A 16939-nucleotide genomic window follows, 5' to 3' on the forward strand; every position below is an offset into this window, starting at 1 on the left:
GTCTCATGGACTTTCCTGCCTGGGCTGGCCTTGAACCTTGATCCTCAGACCTCAGCCTCCTGAATAGCTAAGATTACAGGCATAAGCCACCAGCGCCCTGCAAATCTGTGTATTTTAATGACCAGGTTTATGTATTGTCAAATATTTCTAATTTGCTATTTAATTTTCCCAGTGATTAGTTAACAAAGCTAGCTGCAAACATTTTATGTAAGACCAAAGCATACCTGCAACATAATGAAATTCCAGGTTGGAATTCTCACAACCCAGGTCTAATTTCTTGATGGAAATGTGCCATTACAGAAGCTGATGTCATTTGATGATGTGGCTGTGAACTTCACATGGAAGGAGTGGCAGGATCTGGATCCTGGTCAGAGGACACTTCATAGAGATGTAATGCTGGAGACCTATAGCAACCTCATGTCCTTGGGTGAGCAAAGGTTATTTTCACTTGGAAGATCAAGTGTTTTTATTTTAGTAGACATTAGACTATTTATGTTATTTAGGGAGAAGATTCCAGTCCATTCCCAGGTAAGAAACTGCTAGTATAAAATCTAGTCAAATTTGAGTCTGAGAGCATGGTCTTGTTTGTCTTTCACACTAGTGCTTGACCCACAATTCTATTTTGGCTTTTGTTTTGGGGTATATTCTGTGTTTCCGGGCTCAGGTTGCTTTCAAGCCAGCCTCTTCTGATCTCACCTCCTAAATGTATGATTACAGGTGTAAGCCTTTGGACCATTACATTTTCTAAAAAAAAAAAAAAAAAAAAAGGCTTCCAGGCCATGGGAAGTGTCATTTTTTTCTAAGGGAAACTTCAACTTCATTATATGTAACACAAGAGCTAATTTTTTTCTCATTCTTTAAGAAGGCAAATCAGTAGTTGGACAAAAGTTCTAAGCTATGATCCACTAATAGGAGACTGACTTCCCAGACTTGGGTAATTATTATAGGTGGATCTAAAGTCTACAATAGAACATACATTACTACTGACAGTATGCTCTAGAAATCAGTAGGTGAAAGTGTGTATTTCTAAGCCAAACCTGATACAGGGTTTAATGCTTCCAGAATCCTAGATACTCCGGAGGCTGACATCTAAACGTTTCAGTTTGAAACCAGCAGCTGGAGAAAAATGACCATGAGACTCTTATCTCCAATTAACCATTCAAAAACTAGAAATGTAGCCAAGACTCAAACTAGTAGAATGCTAGCTTTTAGCGAAAGAGCTGAGTTCAATCCACACAGTTGGCAAAATAAACCCAAGGCTGGATGCTACTCCACCATGGAGCTGTTAAGAATTGAGAAACCGGGCTGGGAAGGTGGCTCAGTGGTAGAGCACTTGCCTTGCATGCTCGAGGCCCTGGGTTCAATTCCTCAGCACCACATAAGCAAAAAGAAAAAAGCCGGAAGTGGTGCTGTGGCTCAAGTGGTAGAGCGCTAGCCTTGAGCTGAAGAGCTGAGGGACAGCACCCAGGCCCAGAGTTCATGCCCCACGACCGGAAAAAAAAAATAAAAATAAAAAATAAAAAAAAATAAAAAGAATTGAGAAACCATGGACTGGGAAGGTGGCTCAGTGGCAGAGGAATTGCCTTCCATGCATGAGGCCCTGTGTTCGATTCCTCAGCAACACATAAGCAGGGAAAAAAAAACTGGAGTTGGTGAAGTGGCTCATGTGATACAATGCTAGCCTTGAGCTGAAGATCTGCCCGACAGTGCCCAGGCCCAGAGTTCAGGCCCCACTACTGGACCCCCACACCCTAAAAAACAATTGAGAAACCAGATTTAGGAGCAACCTTGTGGGCAGGATGTCTGTGACCTTACATTAATGATGAACCAGCACGAGCAATAATTCTCCACTATTTCTTAACCATAGGGCACTGTGTTCCTAAACCTAAATTGATCATGATGCTGGAGCAAGGTGCAGATCCATTTATAAGAGAAGTCTCAGGCAAGAATTTTACAGGTGAGTTAAAGCATCTTGAATGGTGATGATGCGTCCTGAACCCAGTTGGTCTGTCTATCTTGAGCTGTACAGAGCGATAGTATTCCTAGTGCCCCTGCGTATAGTATGGCAGAGAACTAGGTGATCCTTTGTCTCAAGGAATTGTCAATCCAGAATTCACATGGAGGCAAACTGCATTTGGTGTGCCAGTGTATTTAATGTTAGCAATTCTCTTTGTCTGTAGCAAGTCATTTTTTAAGAGAAAAAGACAATAAGAAATGTACAAAAGGAGATCTCATTTTCTTCTAAACTAGTATTATGCAGGTAGGAGGAAAATAGGAGAACGGTAGTGCTGCTATTCTCTGATCAGGACAATATCTTATGAATTGTGCTGGGCATAGAGAGACATTCAGAATGGAACCATTAAGAGTATGTTGATGAATAATTTCAGTAAATATTTCCTAGAAATAAATAGAAAAATCTGAATTAGAGAAAAACATTATTTTCCATTGTAAAATGTCAGTACTACATTCATAGTTAGGACATTGCAGAGAAAAGTTTATATTCTGCATCAAACAATGCTTTGATATTTGAAAATCTTGTAACAGTTAAAATGTGAGAAATTACCTTTACAGTAAGGAATTTATGGATCTCATTTATGTCTTTGTCTATTTTTCTATTATGCATTTTAGATGTTCAAGAAATGGAGGATGTGATTAACACCTGTCAGGAAAGTCACAAGAAATATCTCTCTGAAGTAGCAGTCATGAATAGTAACCCAGGGAAGGAAAAAGTGAGACTTATAACAAGTTTTAATTTGAGCTCAAAACTGACTTCTGTCAGAACTGATTAAGAATAATGGGAACTCCTTAGGAATGAGGACAGAAAAGGTCACTGGGTGTCAGAACATGAGTGTTTTCATTGAGCCTGGTAAGATGTGTGCTGTATGTAGTCCTCATGTGTCTTCTGTAGTTGAAGAATATAAACAATGTAAAAGGTCTTTCACTGAGAAGACACACCTTTTTGTCCCTCAGAGAACACACACAGGAGAGAAAGCATATGAAAGTAAAATGTGTGGAAAGATTTTCACTAGTAAGGCATACCTTACTGTCCACCAGAGAAAACACACAAATGAGAAACCTTTTGAATGTAATATGTGTGAAATGTCTTTTACATCAAAGTCAAAACTTACTGTCCACCAGAGAACACAAACAGGAAAGAAACCTTATGAATGTAACATTTGTGGAAAGTCTTTTACCTGGAAGTCAAACCTCACTGTCCACCAGAGAACACACACAGAAGAGAAACCTTATGAATGTAACATGTGTGGTAAGTCTTTCACCCAGAAATCAAAGCTTATTGTCCACCAGAGAACACACACAAAAGAGAAACCTTTCGAATGTAACATTTGTGGAAAGTCTTTCACCTGCAAGACATATCTTACTGACCACCAGAGAATACACACAGGAGAGAAACCTTATGAATGTAATATGTGTGGAAAATCTTTCACCCAGAAGTCACCTCTCACTGTCCATCAGAGAATACACACAGGAAAGAAACCTTATGAATGTATTGTGTGTGGAAAGTCTTTCAACCACAAGTCAACTCTCACTGTCCATCAGAGAAGACACACTGGAAAAAAACCTTATGAATGTAACTTTTGTGGAAAGTCTTTCACCCAGAAGTCAACTCTCACTATCCACCATAGAAGACACACAGGCGAGAAACCTTTTGAATGTAACATGTGTGAAATGTCTTTTACCTTGAAGGCATACCTTACTGTCCACCAGAGAAGACACACAGGTGAGAAACCTTTTGAATGTAACATGTGTGAAAAGTCTTTCACCAACAAGTCAAAACTTACTGTCCACCAGAGAACACACACAGGAAAGAAACCTTATGAATGTAACGTGTGTGGAAAGTCTTTCACCCAGAAGTCACAACTTACTGTTCACCAGAGAACACACACAGGAGAGAAACCTTATGAATGTAACATGTGTGGAAAGTCTTTCACCCAGAAGTCACACCTTACTATCCACCAGAGAACACACACAGGAGAGAAACCTTATGAATGTAACATGTATGGAAAGTCTCTCACCAAGAAGTCATACCTTACTGTCCATCAGAAAACACACAGGAAAGAAACCTTATGAATGTCATATGTGTGGAACGTATTTCAGCCAAGATCTACACATTACTGTCAACCAGAGACCACACACAGGAGAGAAATTTTATGAATGTAAGCTATGTGGAAAGTCTTTCACCCAGAACATACACCTTTCTGTCCATCAGAAAATTCCCACCAGAGAGAAATATTATGTATGTAGCAGGCATGGAAATTCTTTCACCTGGAAGGTACAACTTAACATCCATCACAGAACACAAGGAGAGAAACCTTATGAATGCAACCAGTGTGGAAAGACCTGGAGGTCACAGCTTAACACACATAAGTTCCTTCATTCAAATGAAATAACTTAGGATTGTACCAAATGGGAAAGGCTTTGATCTGTAAGAAAATTGCAATTGCAATACAGAACCAATACAGGATAGAGACCTTATGATATAGCAGATGTGGAGTCCTCCAACTACAAGACACAGCTCATGGTTCATCACAGAATACACAAAACACAGACACACAGACACACACACACCCTCACACACAAAGAGGAGAGAAATCCTATGTAGCAAAAATAAATGGAAAGGTTTTCAAGAAAAAGTACTAACTCAGTTTGCATCACAGAACTGACACAGGTGAGAAAATACAAATGTAACAATTGTGGAAAGTCCTTTACCAAGTATTCAGGGATCCAAGTTCATAGGACACACACAGCGGAATAATCTTAAAAATATTACAAATGTGAATAAGGGAAACCATGGGACCTATTATTTGCAATATCAAGTATATGTATGAGTGAAGTAGAAAATGTCAGATAATGTGATGTTGGGAAAATGAACCCCTAGATATGTATTTGTTTTTTTCTTTCATGCATTTCTTTCTGATGCATTTATAAGATTATTTCTTTGTTGCTTTGTATTTCCCTCTCCCACAGTATAATCCCTGATATTGGTATAATTCGTAGAGGAGAAGGGGAAAAACAAGTCGTTTAAGGTTACAGGTGGACCCGTTGCAACAATGAGAAGTACAAGTTGTCATGTGGAAAATGAACTTCACAACTTTGGTGGGGGTGGGGGGAAATATAGGGTGGGGAGGTGGAAGGAGGCTGGGAAGGGATGTGAAGGGTAAACAAAGGAGGAGGCTGCAATGCTTGATAAGAAATGTACTCATTATCTTGCCCAGGTAATTGTAACCCCTCTGTACAGTATGTTCACAAACAAATAAAATAAAATAAAATTAAAAATACTACAAATGTGGAAATTCTTTGATCAGAAAGGAATAGCTCATGTTCATCAGACAACTGACTCAATAGGAGAAAAGAAAGTAGTGCATAGAACATATGTGAAATGACTTTCAATCAGAACTGAGTCCTCAACATATGTGAGAGCATAGACAGGAAAGAAATTATGAGTATAGAAAACATTTTGCCAGAAGTCCCATCTGTACAGGTATCAGAGAGCTGGACACATGACAGAATCTCTGTAAATATAAACATGAGAGGAAGTCTTTCAACCAGAAGCAAACCTTCAGCAAGTATTACAACATTCACCCAGGAAAGAAACCCAATGTAGGAAAATCTCTGTCAGAAAACCTGTGTAAATTATACAGAGAAATCCTTCATGGCAGAGGTAAGCTAGGTAAGATGGGAAACCATGCTTCATTCTTCAGCTTTCTTTGAGCCAACATTTCTCATACTTCCATCGTATTGAGTGGGGATGGTGTCATTCAATATTATCCAAAGCATGTGGAAACAACCAGTCACAACAAGTAATTCAGAGATTGAAGTTATTAACTTGCGTCTTTTATACTAAGGAATGGTGTGTCAGGGTAATTTGATAAACTCTTCTTAGAAATATGAGGTTTGTACCTTTGGGACTGCATTCAGACCATCCCCTAATCATGGTTAGGGGAACAATAGTTGAGTGAAGACTTAGGAGGCAAGAACATGAGAACAACTTTTTTTCTCTTGCTCCCTTAAATCCCCCTGTGTATGTGTGATCCATGCAATACAGTAGAAATGACTTAACTTATTCCCGTTCAGTTTTTGAATGGAAGATCTAATGGAAGATATTAGTCCTTATTGCAGTACATACATAGTAGTAAAGTCTTTCTCAGAGGGGTAACAATGCTCGATAGGAAATGTATTCATGACCTAATTCATATAATAGTATAACCAATTCATACAGTATCTTTACAATAAAATATATATTCTAAAAAATATGGTGGATTAATAAAGACAAGAGTCTCAGGATTTTTCCTTGGGGGAAAACCTCAAAATGTCTTCAGTGCTTGCTCTTTTCTTTAATTAATCACTGGTGATGAACAATTTGTGATTGATTCACTCAGCACATTTAGTTGTTCTGCTGAGTGAGCTATAATAAAACACCAGTGTGAACTATGTGTCGTACCTGTGTTATCTCATAGAGGGCCAATGTAGATATGACATTAGGGGAAATAATCAAGCACACAAAGATATTGATTAATATCTCACAAAAATTGAAATTAACAAAGAGAATACTGTCTGCCACTTGAGCTACAGCATCACTTCTAGGCCCTGAGAGGAAGGAAAAAAGGAAGGAAGGAAGTGAGAAAGGGAAAGAGGAAGGGACGGAATGAGGAAGAAGGAAGAAATGAACTATTCAAAAGAAGAATGTTTAATTTTTCGTGAATGTGAGAATTATTCTTTCAGAAGTGGGGCTCAAAAAATGGCTTTTACATAAAGCAAATTCTTGACCTGTTTACAAAATGATAAAGAGGATGCAACATTTTATAAATAGATTTAATAATTCAGTAATATTAAGTAAGGAGGTCAGGTTTGGCTGGTGCCCTATTGGGCACATGGTGGATGGTGGGGTCTGGCATCTTGTCTTCATTCAGGGGGAAGGAAATGCCCCATCCATCACTTACCTACCAACTGATGGGTGTGGCTGGATCCCTGGAAGCAGGCATGGGCATTTGGCTGATATGTTATTCAATCTGTTAGTTCAGTTCCTGGGACTGGGAATTTCCTGTAGACCTGCCTCCTGCTTAGGCCCTATTTAGGCTGCACCAGCAGTAGCACCAGACACCATGCCATATGTCTCTGATCATGTCCTGTGTCCTGTCTCCTGGCTTGTCTCTGGTCATCATAGTGTCCCAATTCAGGACTCTCTTGCTGCTGATTGATTTCTTGGTGTTATTTATATTCTTTTTTTTCCCTTTCTGTCCTTTTTCCAAGTTGTCTAAGTGTATTTGTGGACTGCAAGTCTTTGTTACAACAGGCTGCTTGCAGACTGCTAGCTGTGTAATAGACTCCAGTATTCCATCTTCCTAAATGTGGCATTCTACAAATATACTGTCTTCTTTTACAGAAACACAAAGGTTGACCTAAATTTAGAATTTGTAGAGCCAAGATAGATGCCCCAGTGTAGTTATGTAATTAAAGATATCCTGGAGGCATTTAGAAAAAAAATGTCTGTTACATCAGAAAGTACTTAATAAACCAAGACCAAGACTCCAGATCCTATATAAGCCACTCATTGTACATATGTCCAGAGCTGTTTGCTTACATGAAGAGCTCTACTTTCACACTTTCATGAAGAAATGTTTTTGTGCCAATATGAGGTGTTCAACTCAGGAAATGAGTTGAAGCCAACCAGAGCTGGCTTCAAAGGAGATTCTCTCATCTTGACCTCCATAAAAGCTAGGAATCAAAGCATGAGCCCTGTGGGCTGTTCTGAAGAAATCTCTCTCTGGGAACAGGAGGTTTCCTGCAGTGCTTCAGCTCAGGCTTCCTGTGGCTTCAAGAATTTCAGTACTTATTTCAATTGTTCAAAAATAATACCTCTTCTTTACAGTATTTTCACAATAAAAAAAGGAATCCTTAAATCCTGCCTATGATTCCATTTACAAGATAAGGACAGTGGAGTTCACATTGCAAGATTTAGCTAGTTGCTCTCTTAACCCCTTCCCTCACACTCTTCACACTTCTGCTTATCTACAGAGGCCTAGTAAAAAAAATAGTGGGATTGGGAGGCACCTTTGCCCTTGGCCTTCCTACTTGTACCACACACACACACACACACACACACACACACACACACACACACACACACACACACACTAACATCATCCTTTTGGAAATAGCTCTTTCTCCCATGATTACAAACTGGATGCTTTCTGAGAAGGATGGCTCATAGACTAGAGTCTTACCTAGGCCTGTTAAATAGCTCAAATTATGAACCAAAGTACACTTTCATTCAAAGTAGGCCTGATGATAACATTTTATTAATGCTTTGATTATATTTGTTATTATCATTTGGCCAACACTTTGCTTGAACTCAGAATTTAAGGGACTTAATGCTCACTGAGTTGGTAAAGTACCCTTTCCTTCTTTTAATTTAAGACTAGCAATTAAAAATGAGCAATTACACTCCATCATGTGTGAAATCTTAGCTACTCAGGAAGCTGAAATTAGAAAGTATTTGTAGGCAATCCCGTGCAAAAGCTTCATGAATATGGTGTCTTAGCCAATGAAAGCATGGATCTGGTCATATGTGCCTATCTTGGTGTTACTTGTGATACGTAATTACAGAGTTAGTGTGTCAAAAGGCCCAGGCAAAGAAGCAAGACCCTAAGGTGAAAAATCAGTGATACAAAAGGACATCTGGCATAGCAGGTAAAGGCAGCCTCACAAATTTTTGCCCCTGAATTCAACCTGAGGACCAATAATATGATCTGTGAAAACAATGCATTCTTCCAAATCTTTTATGGAAGAATTTGGATGTGGTTTACAGAATGATAGGTAAACAGTCTTTAACCAAGTGATTGCAAAAGGACCTTTGCATATGTCTACAAGATGTTATAATTTTTTATCCTATTCTGTGGAAACCATGATTCCTACTTGGATCAAGTAATTAAGATCTCCTGATCTAACAGGGTACTGGTGCTTTACATCAGAATTCTTACTTGCTCAAGAGTATGAGGTTTAAAGATCACAATTGAAAGGCAAACTAGGTAGGAAATGCTGTGAGAGTGTTATGGCCAATTATCACCAAATTTCCCTCAAGTAGTGTTGTAAATCAAGTTGATAGACTCTAAACACTTTTGTTCCTTTATTACCAAAGCTCAGGGACAGTACCCAGACCCTGAGTAGAAAGCACTCCAAGGCCAGGGAAGATATTTTGTAAAATGGGTTCTTTGGCCCTCGTGCAGAAAAGTTACCATTCTTGTATAAGCCTAAAGTCCTCCATAGGGTATAGTCATTGTCCTCAATTGAAGTTGATATTGAAATGTCTTATAAGCCAGGGTAATGATAGATTGTCACGAATAGTTGGGTATCTTTTGTCATGTGAACCCACATGCACATACCTTTATGTTTCTGTCTAGTTCATAGATCCTTGCAAAGGTTCAAGTTACTATGTAGGACATTGTGGCCCATATCTGTAAAGTGGGGAAAGAGACCTTCAATGAGAGATCTCAACATATAATCTGTGAATAAAGGCTTCAGGGCCATTGACTCCCACCCTCAGGAATGCAAGTCCTTGTCCTTTCTTGGTTTGAGGAAGTCTGTGTTCTAGCTGTTTGGCCTGGGCCTTTAAGTGAAGGGAGGCTTTGGTGGAAATGATAGGTTGACTTAGAATGAGGAAAGAATGTGCTGTTTGGACTTTTGGAAATATAACAGAATTGTGCCATCAACCATCTCTCTGTCTCCTTAATTATCCTGCCTTTGGTGGCAGACTCTGGCTTGTGCTGTAAGCGGAATGTGGCAGGAGACATAAGATTTATTGCACAGCTTAATTGATAAGGTCTGAGAAGACAAGTCTGAGCTTCCCTAGGGATGTAGCCTGAAGCTACTGAGAGGAACTTTTAGGATCAGAGAAGCAGTAAAAATTGTAAAGAGATTTGCACATGCAAAATGCAAAGACAAAAGCAGACTGGTTTGCAAGTGATTAAGCTTCACATCAACATAGACCTACCCTAAACTTCACTCTTCTACCCTAAACCACCCTCTTTGTAGGAAAATGGAGGTAATGTGCCATGTTCTTAAGAAGCCAGGTGAGGAAACTTTTCACTAGTTACCTGAAGAGATTATTAAAGGACTTGCAAGAGAGCACAGCAAATGCTCACAGACAGAGCCCAAGCTCTGAGTTGAAGCCTCAGGACCAACAGCAAAAAGAAAAAAAAGTAAAACCCTTAAATGAAAAGCAAACTTTAGAATTGGGGAGTTTCTGTAAAATTAATTGTTAGATTTTGCAAAACCCAAATCAACACAAGGATTATGGTGCATATCTACCTAACAATCTCACTATTTTATGCCAGTGTTTATATTACAGCAATGGGAATGACCCAGGTATAAGTTTAGTGTCTGTGAGTACCTTTGTAAGATGAGAGGGGAGGTATTAAACAATTTAAGTCCAAACAGAGATATAATTTACATTCAGCAGAATGCAGGCATTGATCAAACAGAAAGGTATAAGCAAGCAGTCTCATAACCTCAATTTCATTATTAGAACTAAGAACCAAAAAGCCAATGCATCCAATTCTCCACATATATTTGCATTTTGTGGCTGGTCTTATAATATTTCAGGAAGGAAATGGTGGTTGTCAAGAAGAAGCTTAGCTTAGCTCTCACAGCAGGGAGAGACAAGTCCCAATGCATCCAAGCACACTTGGGACCAGGGGTGTAGCAGAGTGTGCTGAGCATTGTGGGAATTGTAGTTTCCATGGAGGACATGTCCTTTGAAAGACCTGGGTTTTTTCTTTTTTTAGGGTGGAGGTGGGGTAGAGGATCCTTTTGCGCATGCAACTTCCTGATCACCATGGGTGTTTGAAGTCTACCTATTCCAGATTCTTTCCCTTTGCCTTGCTGCTGGAAGTACCCTGAAGAACAGTTTGGCCTTCCATTGGTGGGAGCCATGAGGCTGGAGCCAGGCTCTGTGCTTTGGATCTTTGGAGGTATAACTTGAAGGAATATCAGGCTTTGGAACTAATGTCAGGTAGGAACTGAGCAATTGCTGCAGGAGTCTACCCTCTATGGGTTTCTGTTTCTGTTTTTGTGGTCGGTTGTGGGTTTTGAACTCTGGGTCTGCAAGCACCATTCCTGAGCTCGTCAGCTCAGAGGAGAGCTTTACACTTGAGTCAAAGTGCCTACTTCCTCCTCCACACTCTTCTTCAGTCTGGGGTTGATAATTTGCTTGAGGTTCAGGAGTTTTTGCTGCCATTAGCCTCTGGACCTTCAGATGCAAGAAGCTGGTTCCCGAATGTCTGAGAGTTAGCTGGGTTAATCTCCAGATGAGGAGAGCCCAAGAGCTGTGCATTTTGTACTCCAAGACCAAGGGATTCAGATGTAAGAGGAGTACAGGAAGAATTCTAGTGAAATTGTGAGGTGTGTGCCTGCCTTGAGTCCTCTTGTATTGCAGTTGTATTTGGGGCTTCAGTGTTGTTTCTCCTAGAGATATTTTAATCTGTTTGGCTTGAGATTTTAATCTCCTACCTTGAGTTCACAAGCATTTGTACATGACCCTGTTTCTAGAGACAGTTGTACATGGGATATTGGAGTAGTGAGTGCTTGTCCTGTATTTTTAGGAATGAAGCCTAGCAATTTTTGAAGCAGACCACCCTATGAATAGGAATCTCCATCCTAAATGGACAGATCGTGTCAATTCTGAGAAGCCCTAATGGGAAGAAGCAGAAAAGCACAGGAAGGGGAAGATGTTGCTAGCTTCCCTTGCCTTACGCAAAAATTGTTGCTACTTCCCTGAGCACAAGATTCTCGTGGTGCTCTTTCCTACACCACTCTCAATCACTTTGTGCTGTTGCAAGGTTTAATCTAATATCTAGGAGTCCTGATGAGCTGGATTGAGGAATAAGCCAGAGCCAAGTTATGAGAGGGTACCTGAGGCTGTGGTTTGGGATGATAGGGTATTTGTTATGACTGAAAGTATCTATTTATGTACTAATCCCTAATCCTCTTCTCACTATTTTATTTAACCTTTTACCACTATAATTTTTAGTATTTAAGCATTGAAACTTATCTTAAATATTCCATCTATGGATTGCTAATGCTAGCTGTAATCGGTTGGTTCCACCTGGTAGTTCAGAACGTGTTGATCAGGGACATTTGGCCTCATAAGAAAAATCTCAGAAGAAAACTTGAGGTAATATGTCTTACTCAAGGTTTTATGTGTCATTCCTATATTGAATACTGTATGTTGTGTCTTTATTAAGCCCTGTATCTCCAGCAGGATGGCCAAGGTATTTGCCCTGACTCTTTAGAAAAAGTGAGCATTAGGGACTTCTCAAACCTGGGTTTACATCATCTTTACTCATGTCCCTTTGGCCAAAACTTGTTAAATGGCAAATTGCAAGTCATTGCATAGGTGTGCAATGGGTACAGTCAAATGTGCCATTGGACAACCATTATTGAAATATTATAACAGAAGAAATATATTCTTATACATTTTCCTCTATAACTTTGGGTGAAAACTACTGAGTTACATCATACATGCTGTCCATGGTGTTTAAATATGTAAATGAATGAGGGAGAACACAAATTCCAATCAGTTCCTAGGATACCTTTGCATTAAAAGGAAGCAGTTCATACATCTCGAAGTATATTTCAGCAGAAACTACTTTTAGTGGAGATGTGATATGTTTTTGCTTTCCGTTTTTAAATATTTTCTGTGGGAACATTGATGTTTGCAAATTTAGTGTGTACATAAAGAAGAAATTAGTTGGTTTAGTAATATCTGCCTAACAGGAAATAGACTGGATTTGTGTTTATTGGAGACTTTAATGCCCTGCTTGAGATATTAAAGATTCCTCTCTTACAAGAAGGCTTTATGATTTTCCAGCACATGTCTCATGTTTGCAAGAGGAAATTCTGGGCCCAAAATCTCACAGATTCAATTCTGAATGCGTCATTTCCCTTATATCCCAGACATGCTTCCAGATTCATCTGTTCATTGTCAGCAGCAAGAGAGAATGAATAGATCTCTGGTGAGTTGTTTTTTTTTAATTTTTCATTTGTTTTTTATTCCATTATATTAACCTAAAGATGTTCAAGAATTAAAAACAATACCAACCACACAGATTCAGCCTCTGGAACATATTCATAAATCAGATAAAGATAGCTTGTGGATTTAGCACATAAAGATTGCTTGTAGATTTAACACATTAAACAGTTATATTCATTCTAAGTTGAATGCAAATTTGCTTCAGAATGTCTAGGTTTATGTTGTCAGAAAATGTAGTCACAGTGATGTTAGGGATATGAACCCTAAGATATGTATTCAAATGTTATTTTTCTTTCATGCGATTGTTTCTAACGCATTTATAAGATTATTCCTTTATTGCTTTGTATGTCCCTCCCCCACAGTATAACCCCTGCTTTCACTGTATTTGATGTCAGTACAATTTGTGGAGAAGAAGGGGAAAAACAAGTCGTTTAAATAAGGATACAGGTGGACCTGTTGCAACAATGAGAAGTACAAGTCGTCATGTTGAAAATGAACTTTACAACTTTGGGGTGTGGGGGGAGGATTGGGTGTGGGGCTGGGGGAGGATGGGAAGGGATGGGAAGGAGAAGCAAAGGAGGAGGCTACAATGCTTGAAAAGAAATGTACTCATTATCTTGCCCATGTAATTGTAACCCCTCTGTACAGTATTTTCACAATAAAAAATAAATAAAAATTTAAAGAAAGAGAAAATGTAGTCACACTTGTTATGTGATGTAATGACACAGAGGAGGTTACATCTCATGAAGCTGTAGGATAGATTTGAACCAGATCACATCCTCATTAGTAACATTAAACTATCTCAAAGAAATTTTCCTGGAATTGTTGAAATAGTGTGGTCACACTCACTTTCGTGTATTCTGAAGGAATGATTTACCTATATGTACTTAAATTACTCTCCATATGTACTTGTTGTACTACGTCATGGTCTTGGTCTTACTTGAAACTTAGGCTGTACTTTAAGCTGAACTTTAGGTCTTTCTACTAATTTCTGTTTATTTTCTAAAGTACACTCACAAGATTTTTTCCCTCTATTTTCGCTCTTTATTCTTGATTTTCTACTCACTAGTTTTGGTTATTTTTCTCTTACTCTCTCTTTGTATCTCTCTTTCTATTAATTTTTTTCTTGCTTTCCTCATTCCCTCTTTCTTCCATATGTCTCTCAGTTGTTTCTTTTCTTGAAATCATCTATCTGGGAACTGGTTTTTCTTAGTGATCAGTTTTAATTTGCTGATCTGGTTCTTTTTTTCTTATGAAAACACTACTTTTATGTTTGACATTTTTCCTACCCATTGTATAGGAAATTTTTTTGCCAAGAGAGTTCTAGAGGATTCCAGAAACAAAGAAAATTAGAGAAACACACAAACAAAAACAGATAGACTTAGGGAAAACCAGAGGTCTAGAGGCTCTCTGACACTTGGTCCCTGGGTGCCAGCAAGCAAGCATAGTCGCTTGAGTTCACACAGGGAAGGTTCCCATTGATAACATGCAAAAATGACGTATCTACATTTATTTTACAATGAGAGCCACAACAGTTTGTGAGGGATACATGTTTCCTTATTCTCCTGAGACAGAAGACTGGTGCCCAGTGAAAATGCAGACATGAAGTTCACCTTACCTAGCCTTCAAGGTCAATAGCACCTCAGTTTCAGCTGCTATCTTTCCAAAACTAAGGAAAAGGCCTGTACTCTGGTCTCTTAACCCTCTCAAGAATTATCATTTAAGCCTTCAGCTGCCAGCTCTCAGTGCTGTCAGGCTGGAATTCCATCCTCTCAAACCTTTTCCCCCTTCAGCTCAACGTCAGAGTTCCTTACAGAAAAGTACATCCTTCCCCAATTGATATACTACAAGAAAATGTGATTTCTCCTGATTGTGATATATTTGTCTAACTTCATTTGATGTAGTATGGTTTTAATTTTCCATCCCACTACTTTTGAATATTTTCACTCACTGCCAGTGTAAGATAGGAATTGGTTTTGATAAAAAAAAAAATAATTATACAGTGACAGGTTTTCTGTATTAGAAATATCACTTGTAGCAAAATCTCAAAGATGTTTGCTCAGTAATTGATTTTGATCTCTGAAGGATTTTGCTATTAACTAACACAAGTGGAAATAGATCCTTGGGGATCTACTGGAGAAATAACTCAGGAATATGTGCCACTTTTGATCATTTGTTCATCTTTATCATTTTTGTCATCTTCAATGTTCCTTGTACCTCTATACATTTGCCTCTACCTTCCATGAAGTCCTATTGAAATGAAAATCTTGTAAACCTATATTTATTATTGTAGAATGTAGGCAGGGCTTACAAAACTTCGTGGTAGCAGTTCTTTTTTATATAGGAAGGAAATACAATGGTATCTATGATCACATTTCAATATTTAGTATTTAAACAAGAAATGGTTAATTAGGATATTTTTATGTGTAACCTAAATCACACTTTCTGGAGTATTATTACTGTTTTTAACTTTCATGAGGACACTGTGCTAACATAGACCTACTAATGTGCTATGTTATGTATACCATGTGTGGTCCTGAATGTGTTCTGCTTGCTTTTGAGAGCACTTGTTAATAGAAGATCTAAATAGGGTTTACATTGATGGAGAATATGTAAATGCAGGAAAATTATTTGTTTAATTTTTTATCGAACTGATAAGTACTAAAAGTTTATCAAAATATGATATCATCTTTCATACACCTCATTAGACTTAATGTTTTCATGGTAGATTATTGTCTCCTTAGAATTGTGATCTTGTCTCTATTGCTAGCAGCAGAAATGTGTTTGCATGCATTAGGGAAACTAATTTTTTAATGGTCTTGGGGCTTAAATTCTGGGCTTGGCTGTTGTCCCTCAGCCCTTCAGTGCTCTACCACTTGAGTGACAGTGCTACTTTTAATTTTCTGTTGGTTTATTGGAGATAAGAGTCTCACCGATGTTCCTGCCTGGGCTGGCTTTGAGCCACGATCCTCAGACTTCAGCCTCCTGAGTAGCTAGGATTACAGTCATAAGCCACCAGGGCACTGCAGACCTTTCTTGTTTAGTGACTAGGTTTATAGATTGTCCAGAATTTCTAATTTGCTATTTAATTCTCCCAGTGAATAGATGACACAGCAAACTGCAAACATTTTATGTAAGACAAAAGCATACCTGTAGCATAATGAAATTCCAGGTTGGAATTCTCATAAACCAGCCCTAATTTCTTCATGGGAATGTGCCATTACAGAAGCTGATGTCATTTGATGATGTGGCTGTGGACTTCACCTGGAAGGAGTGGCAGGATCTGGATCCTGGTCAGAAGACCCTTCATAGAGATGTGATGCTGGATACCTGTAACAACCTCATGTCTGTGGGTGAGCAAAGGTCATTTTTACTTGGAAGCTCAAGTGCTTTTATTTTAGTAGACATTAGACTATTTATGTTATTTAGGGATAACATTCCAGTCCATGGGAAGTGTCAATTCTTTCTAAGGGAAACTTCAACTTGATTATATGTACCTCAAGAGCTAATTTTATTCTTATTCTTTAAGAAGGCAAATCAGTAGTTGGACAAAAGTTCTAAACTATGTTCCACTAATAGAAGACTGACTTCCCAGACTTGGAGTGATTATTATAGGTGGATCTACACTCTAGATAAAATATATATTACTACTGATTTTATGATCCGGAAATCAGTAGTTGAAAGTGTGTATTTGTAAGCCAATCCTGATATACGGTGCAGTGCTTCAAGCTTCGAATCCTAGATACTCCAGAGGCTGAAATTGAAGATTTTTGTTTGAAGCCAGCAACTGCAGAAAAATGACCATGAGACTCTTATCTCCAATTAACCATTCAAAAACTAGAACGGTAAACCAAGGCTCAAACTAGTAGCATGCTAGCTTTGAGCAAAAGA

The 16939-nt window shown here is 38.6% G+C and overlaps 3 protein-coding genes across 3 annotated transcripts in view; 2 read left to right on the forward strand and 1 right to left on the reverse strand.

The window, feature by feature from the left end:
- LOC138831371 (zinc finger protein 585A-like) overlaps positions 1-16939 on the reverse strand; it is a 386491-nt gene that overhangs the window by 154060 nt on the left and 215492 nt on the right. The window lies entirely within an intron of this gene.
- The window catches only part of LOC138831388 (zinc finger protein 585A-like), a 144511-nt gene that overhangs the window by 66553 nt on the left and 61019 nt on the right, over positions 1-16939 (forward strand). Inside the window, exons 12-17 of the mRNA XM_070028499.1 lie at positions 301-427; positions 1868-1957; positions 2810-2880; positions 3307-3841; positions 12973-13031; positions 16275-16411. Coding sequence (XP_069884600.1) covers positions 301-427; positions 1868-1957; positions 2810-2880; positions 3307-3841; positions 12973-13031; positions 16275-16411 — 1019 coding nt within the window. The remainder of the gene's footprint in view (positions 1-300; positions 428-1867; positions 1958-2809; positions 2881-3306; positions 3842-12972; positions 13032-16274; positions 16412-16939) is intronic.
- The window catches only part of LOC138831356 (zinc finger protein 420-like), an 85586-nt gene that overhangs the window by 66553 nt on the left and 2094 nt on the right, over positions 1-16939 (forward strand). The window contains 6 exon segments of the mRNA XM_070028473.1: positions 3034-4064; positions 4066-4219; positions 4292-4365; positions 11273-11379; positions 12973-13031; positions 16275-16411. Coding sequence (XP_069884574.1) covers positions 3034-4064; positions 4066-4219; positions 4292-4365; positions 11273-11379; positions 12973-13031; positions 16275-16411 — 1562 coding nt within the window.

This window comes from Dipodomys merriami, unplaced genomic scaffold (assembly GCF_024711535.1).
Source record: "Dipodomys merriami isolate MVZ:Mamm:240054 unplaced genomic scaffold, mDipMer1.0.p SCAF_194, whole genome shotgun sequence".
In the NCBI taxonomy this organism is placed as follows: Eukaryota; Metazoa; Chordata; class Mammalia; order Rodentia; family Heteromyidae; genus Dipodomys; species Dipodomys merriami.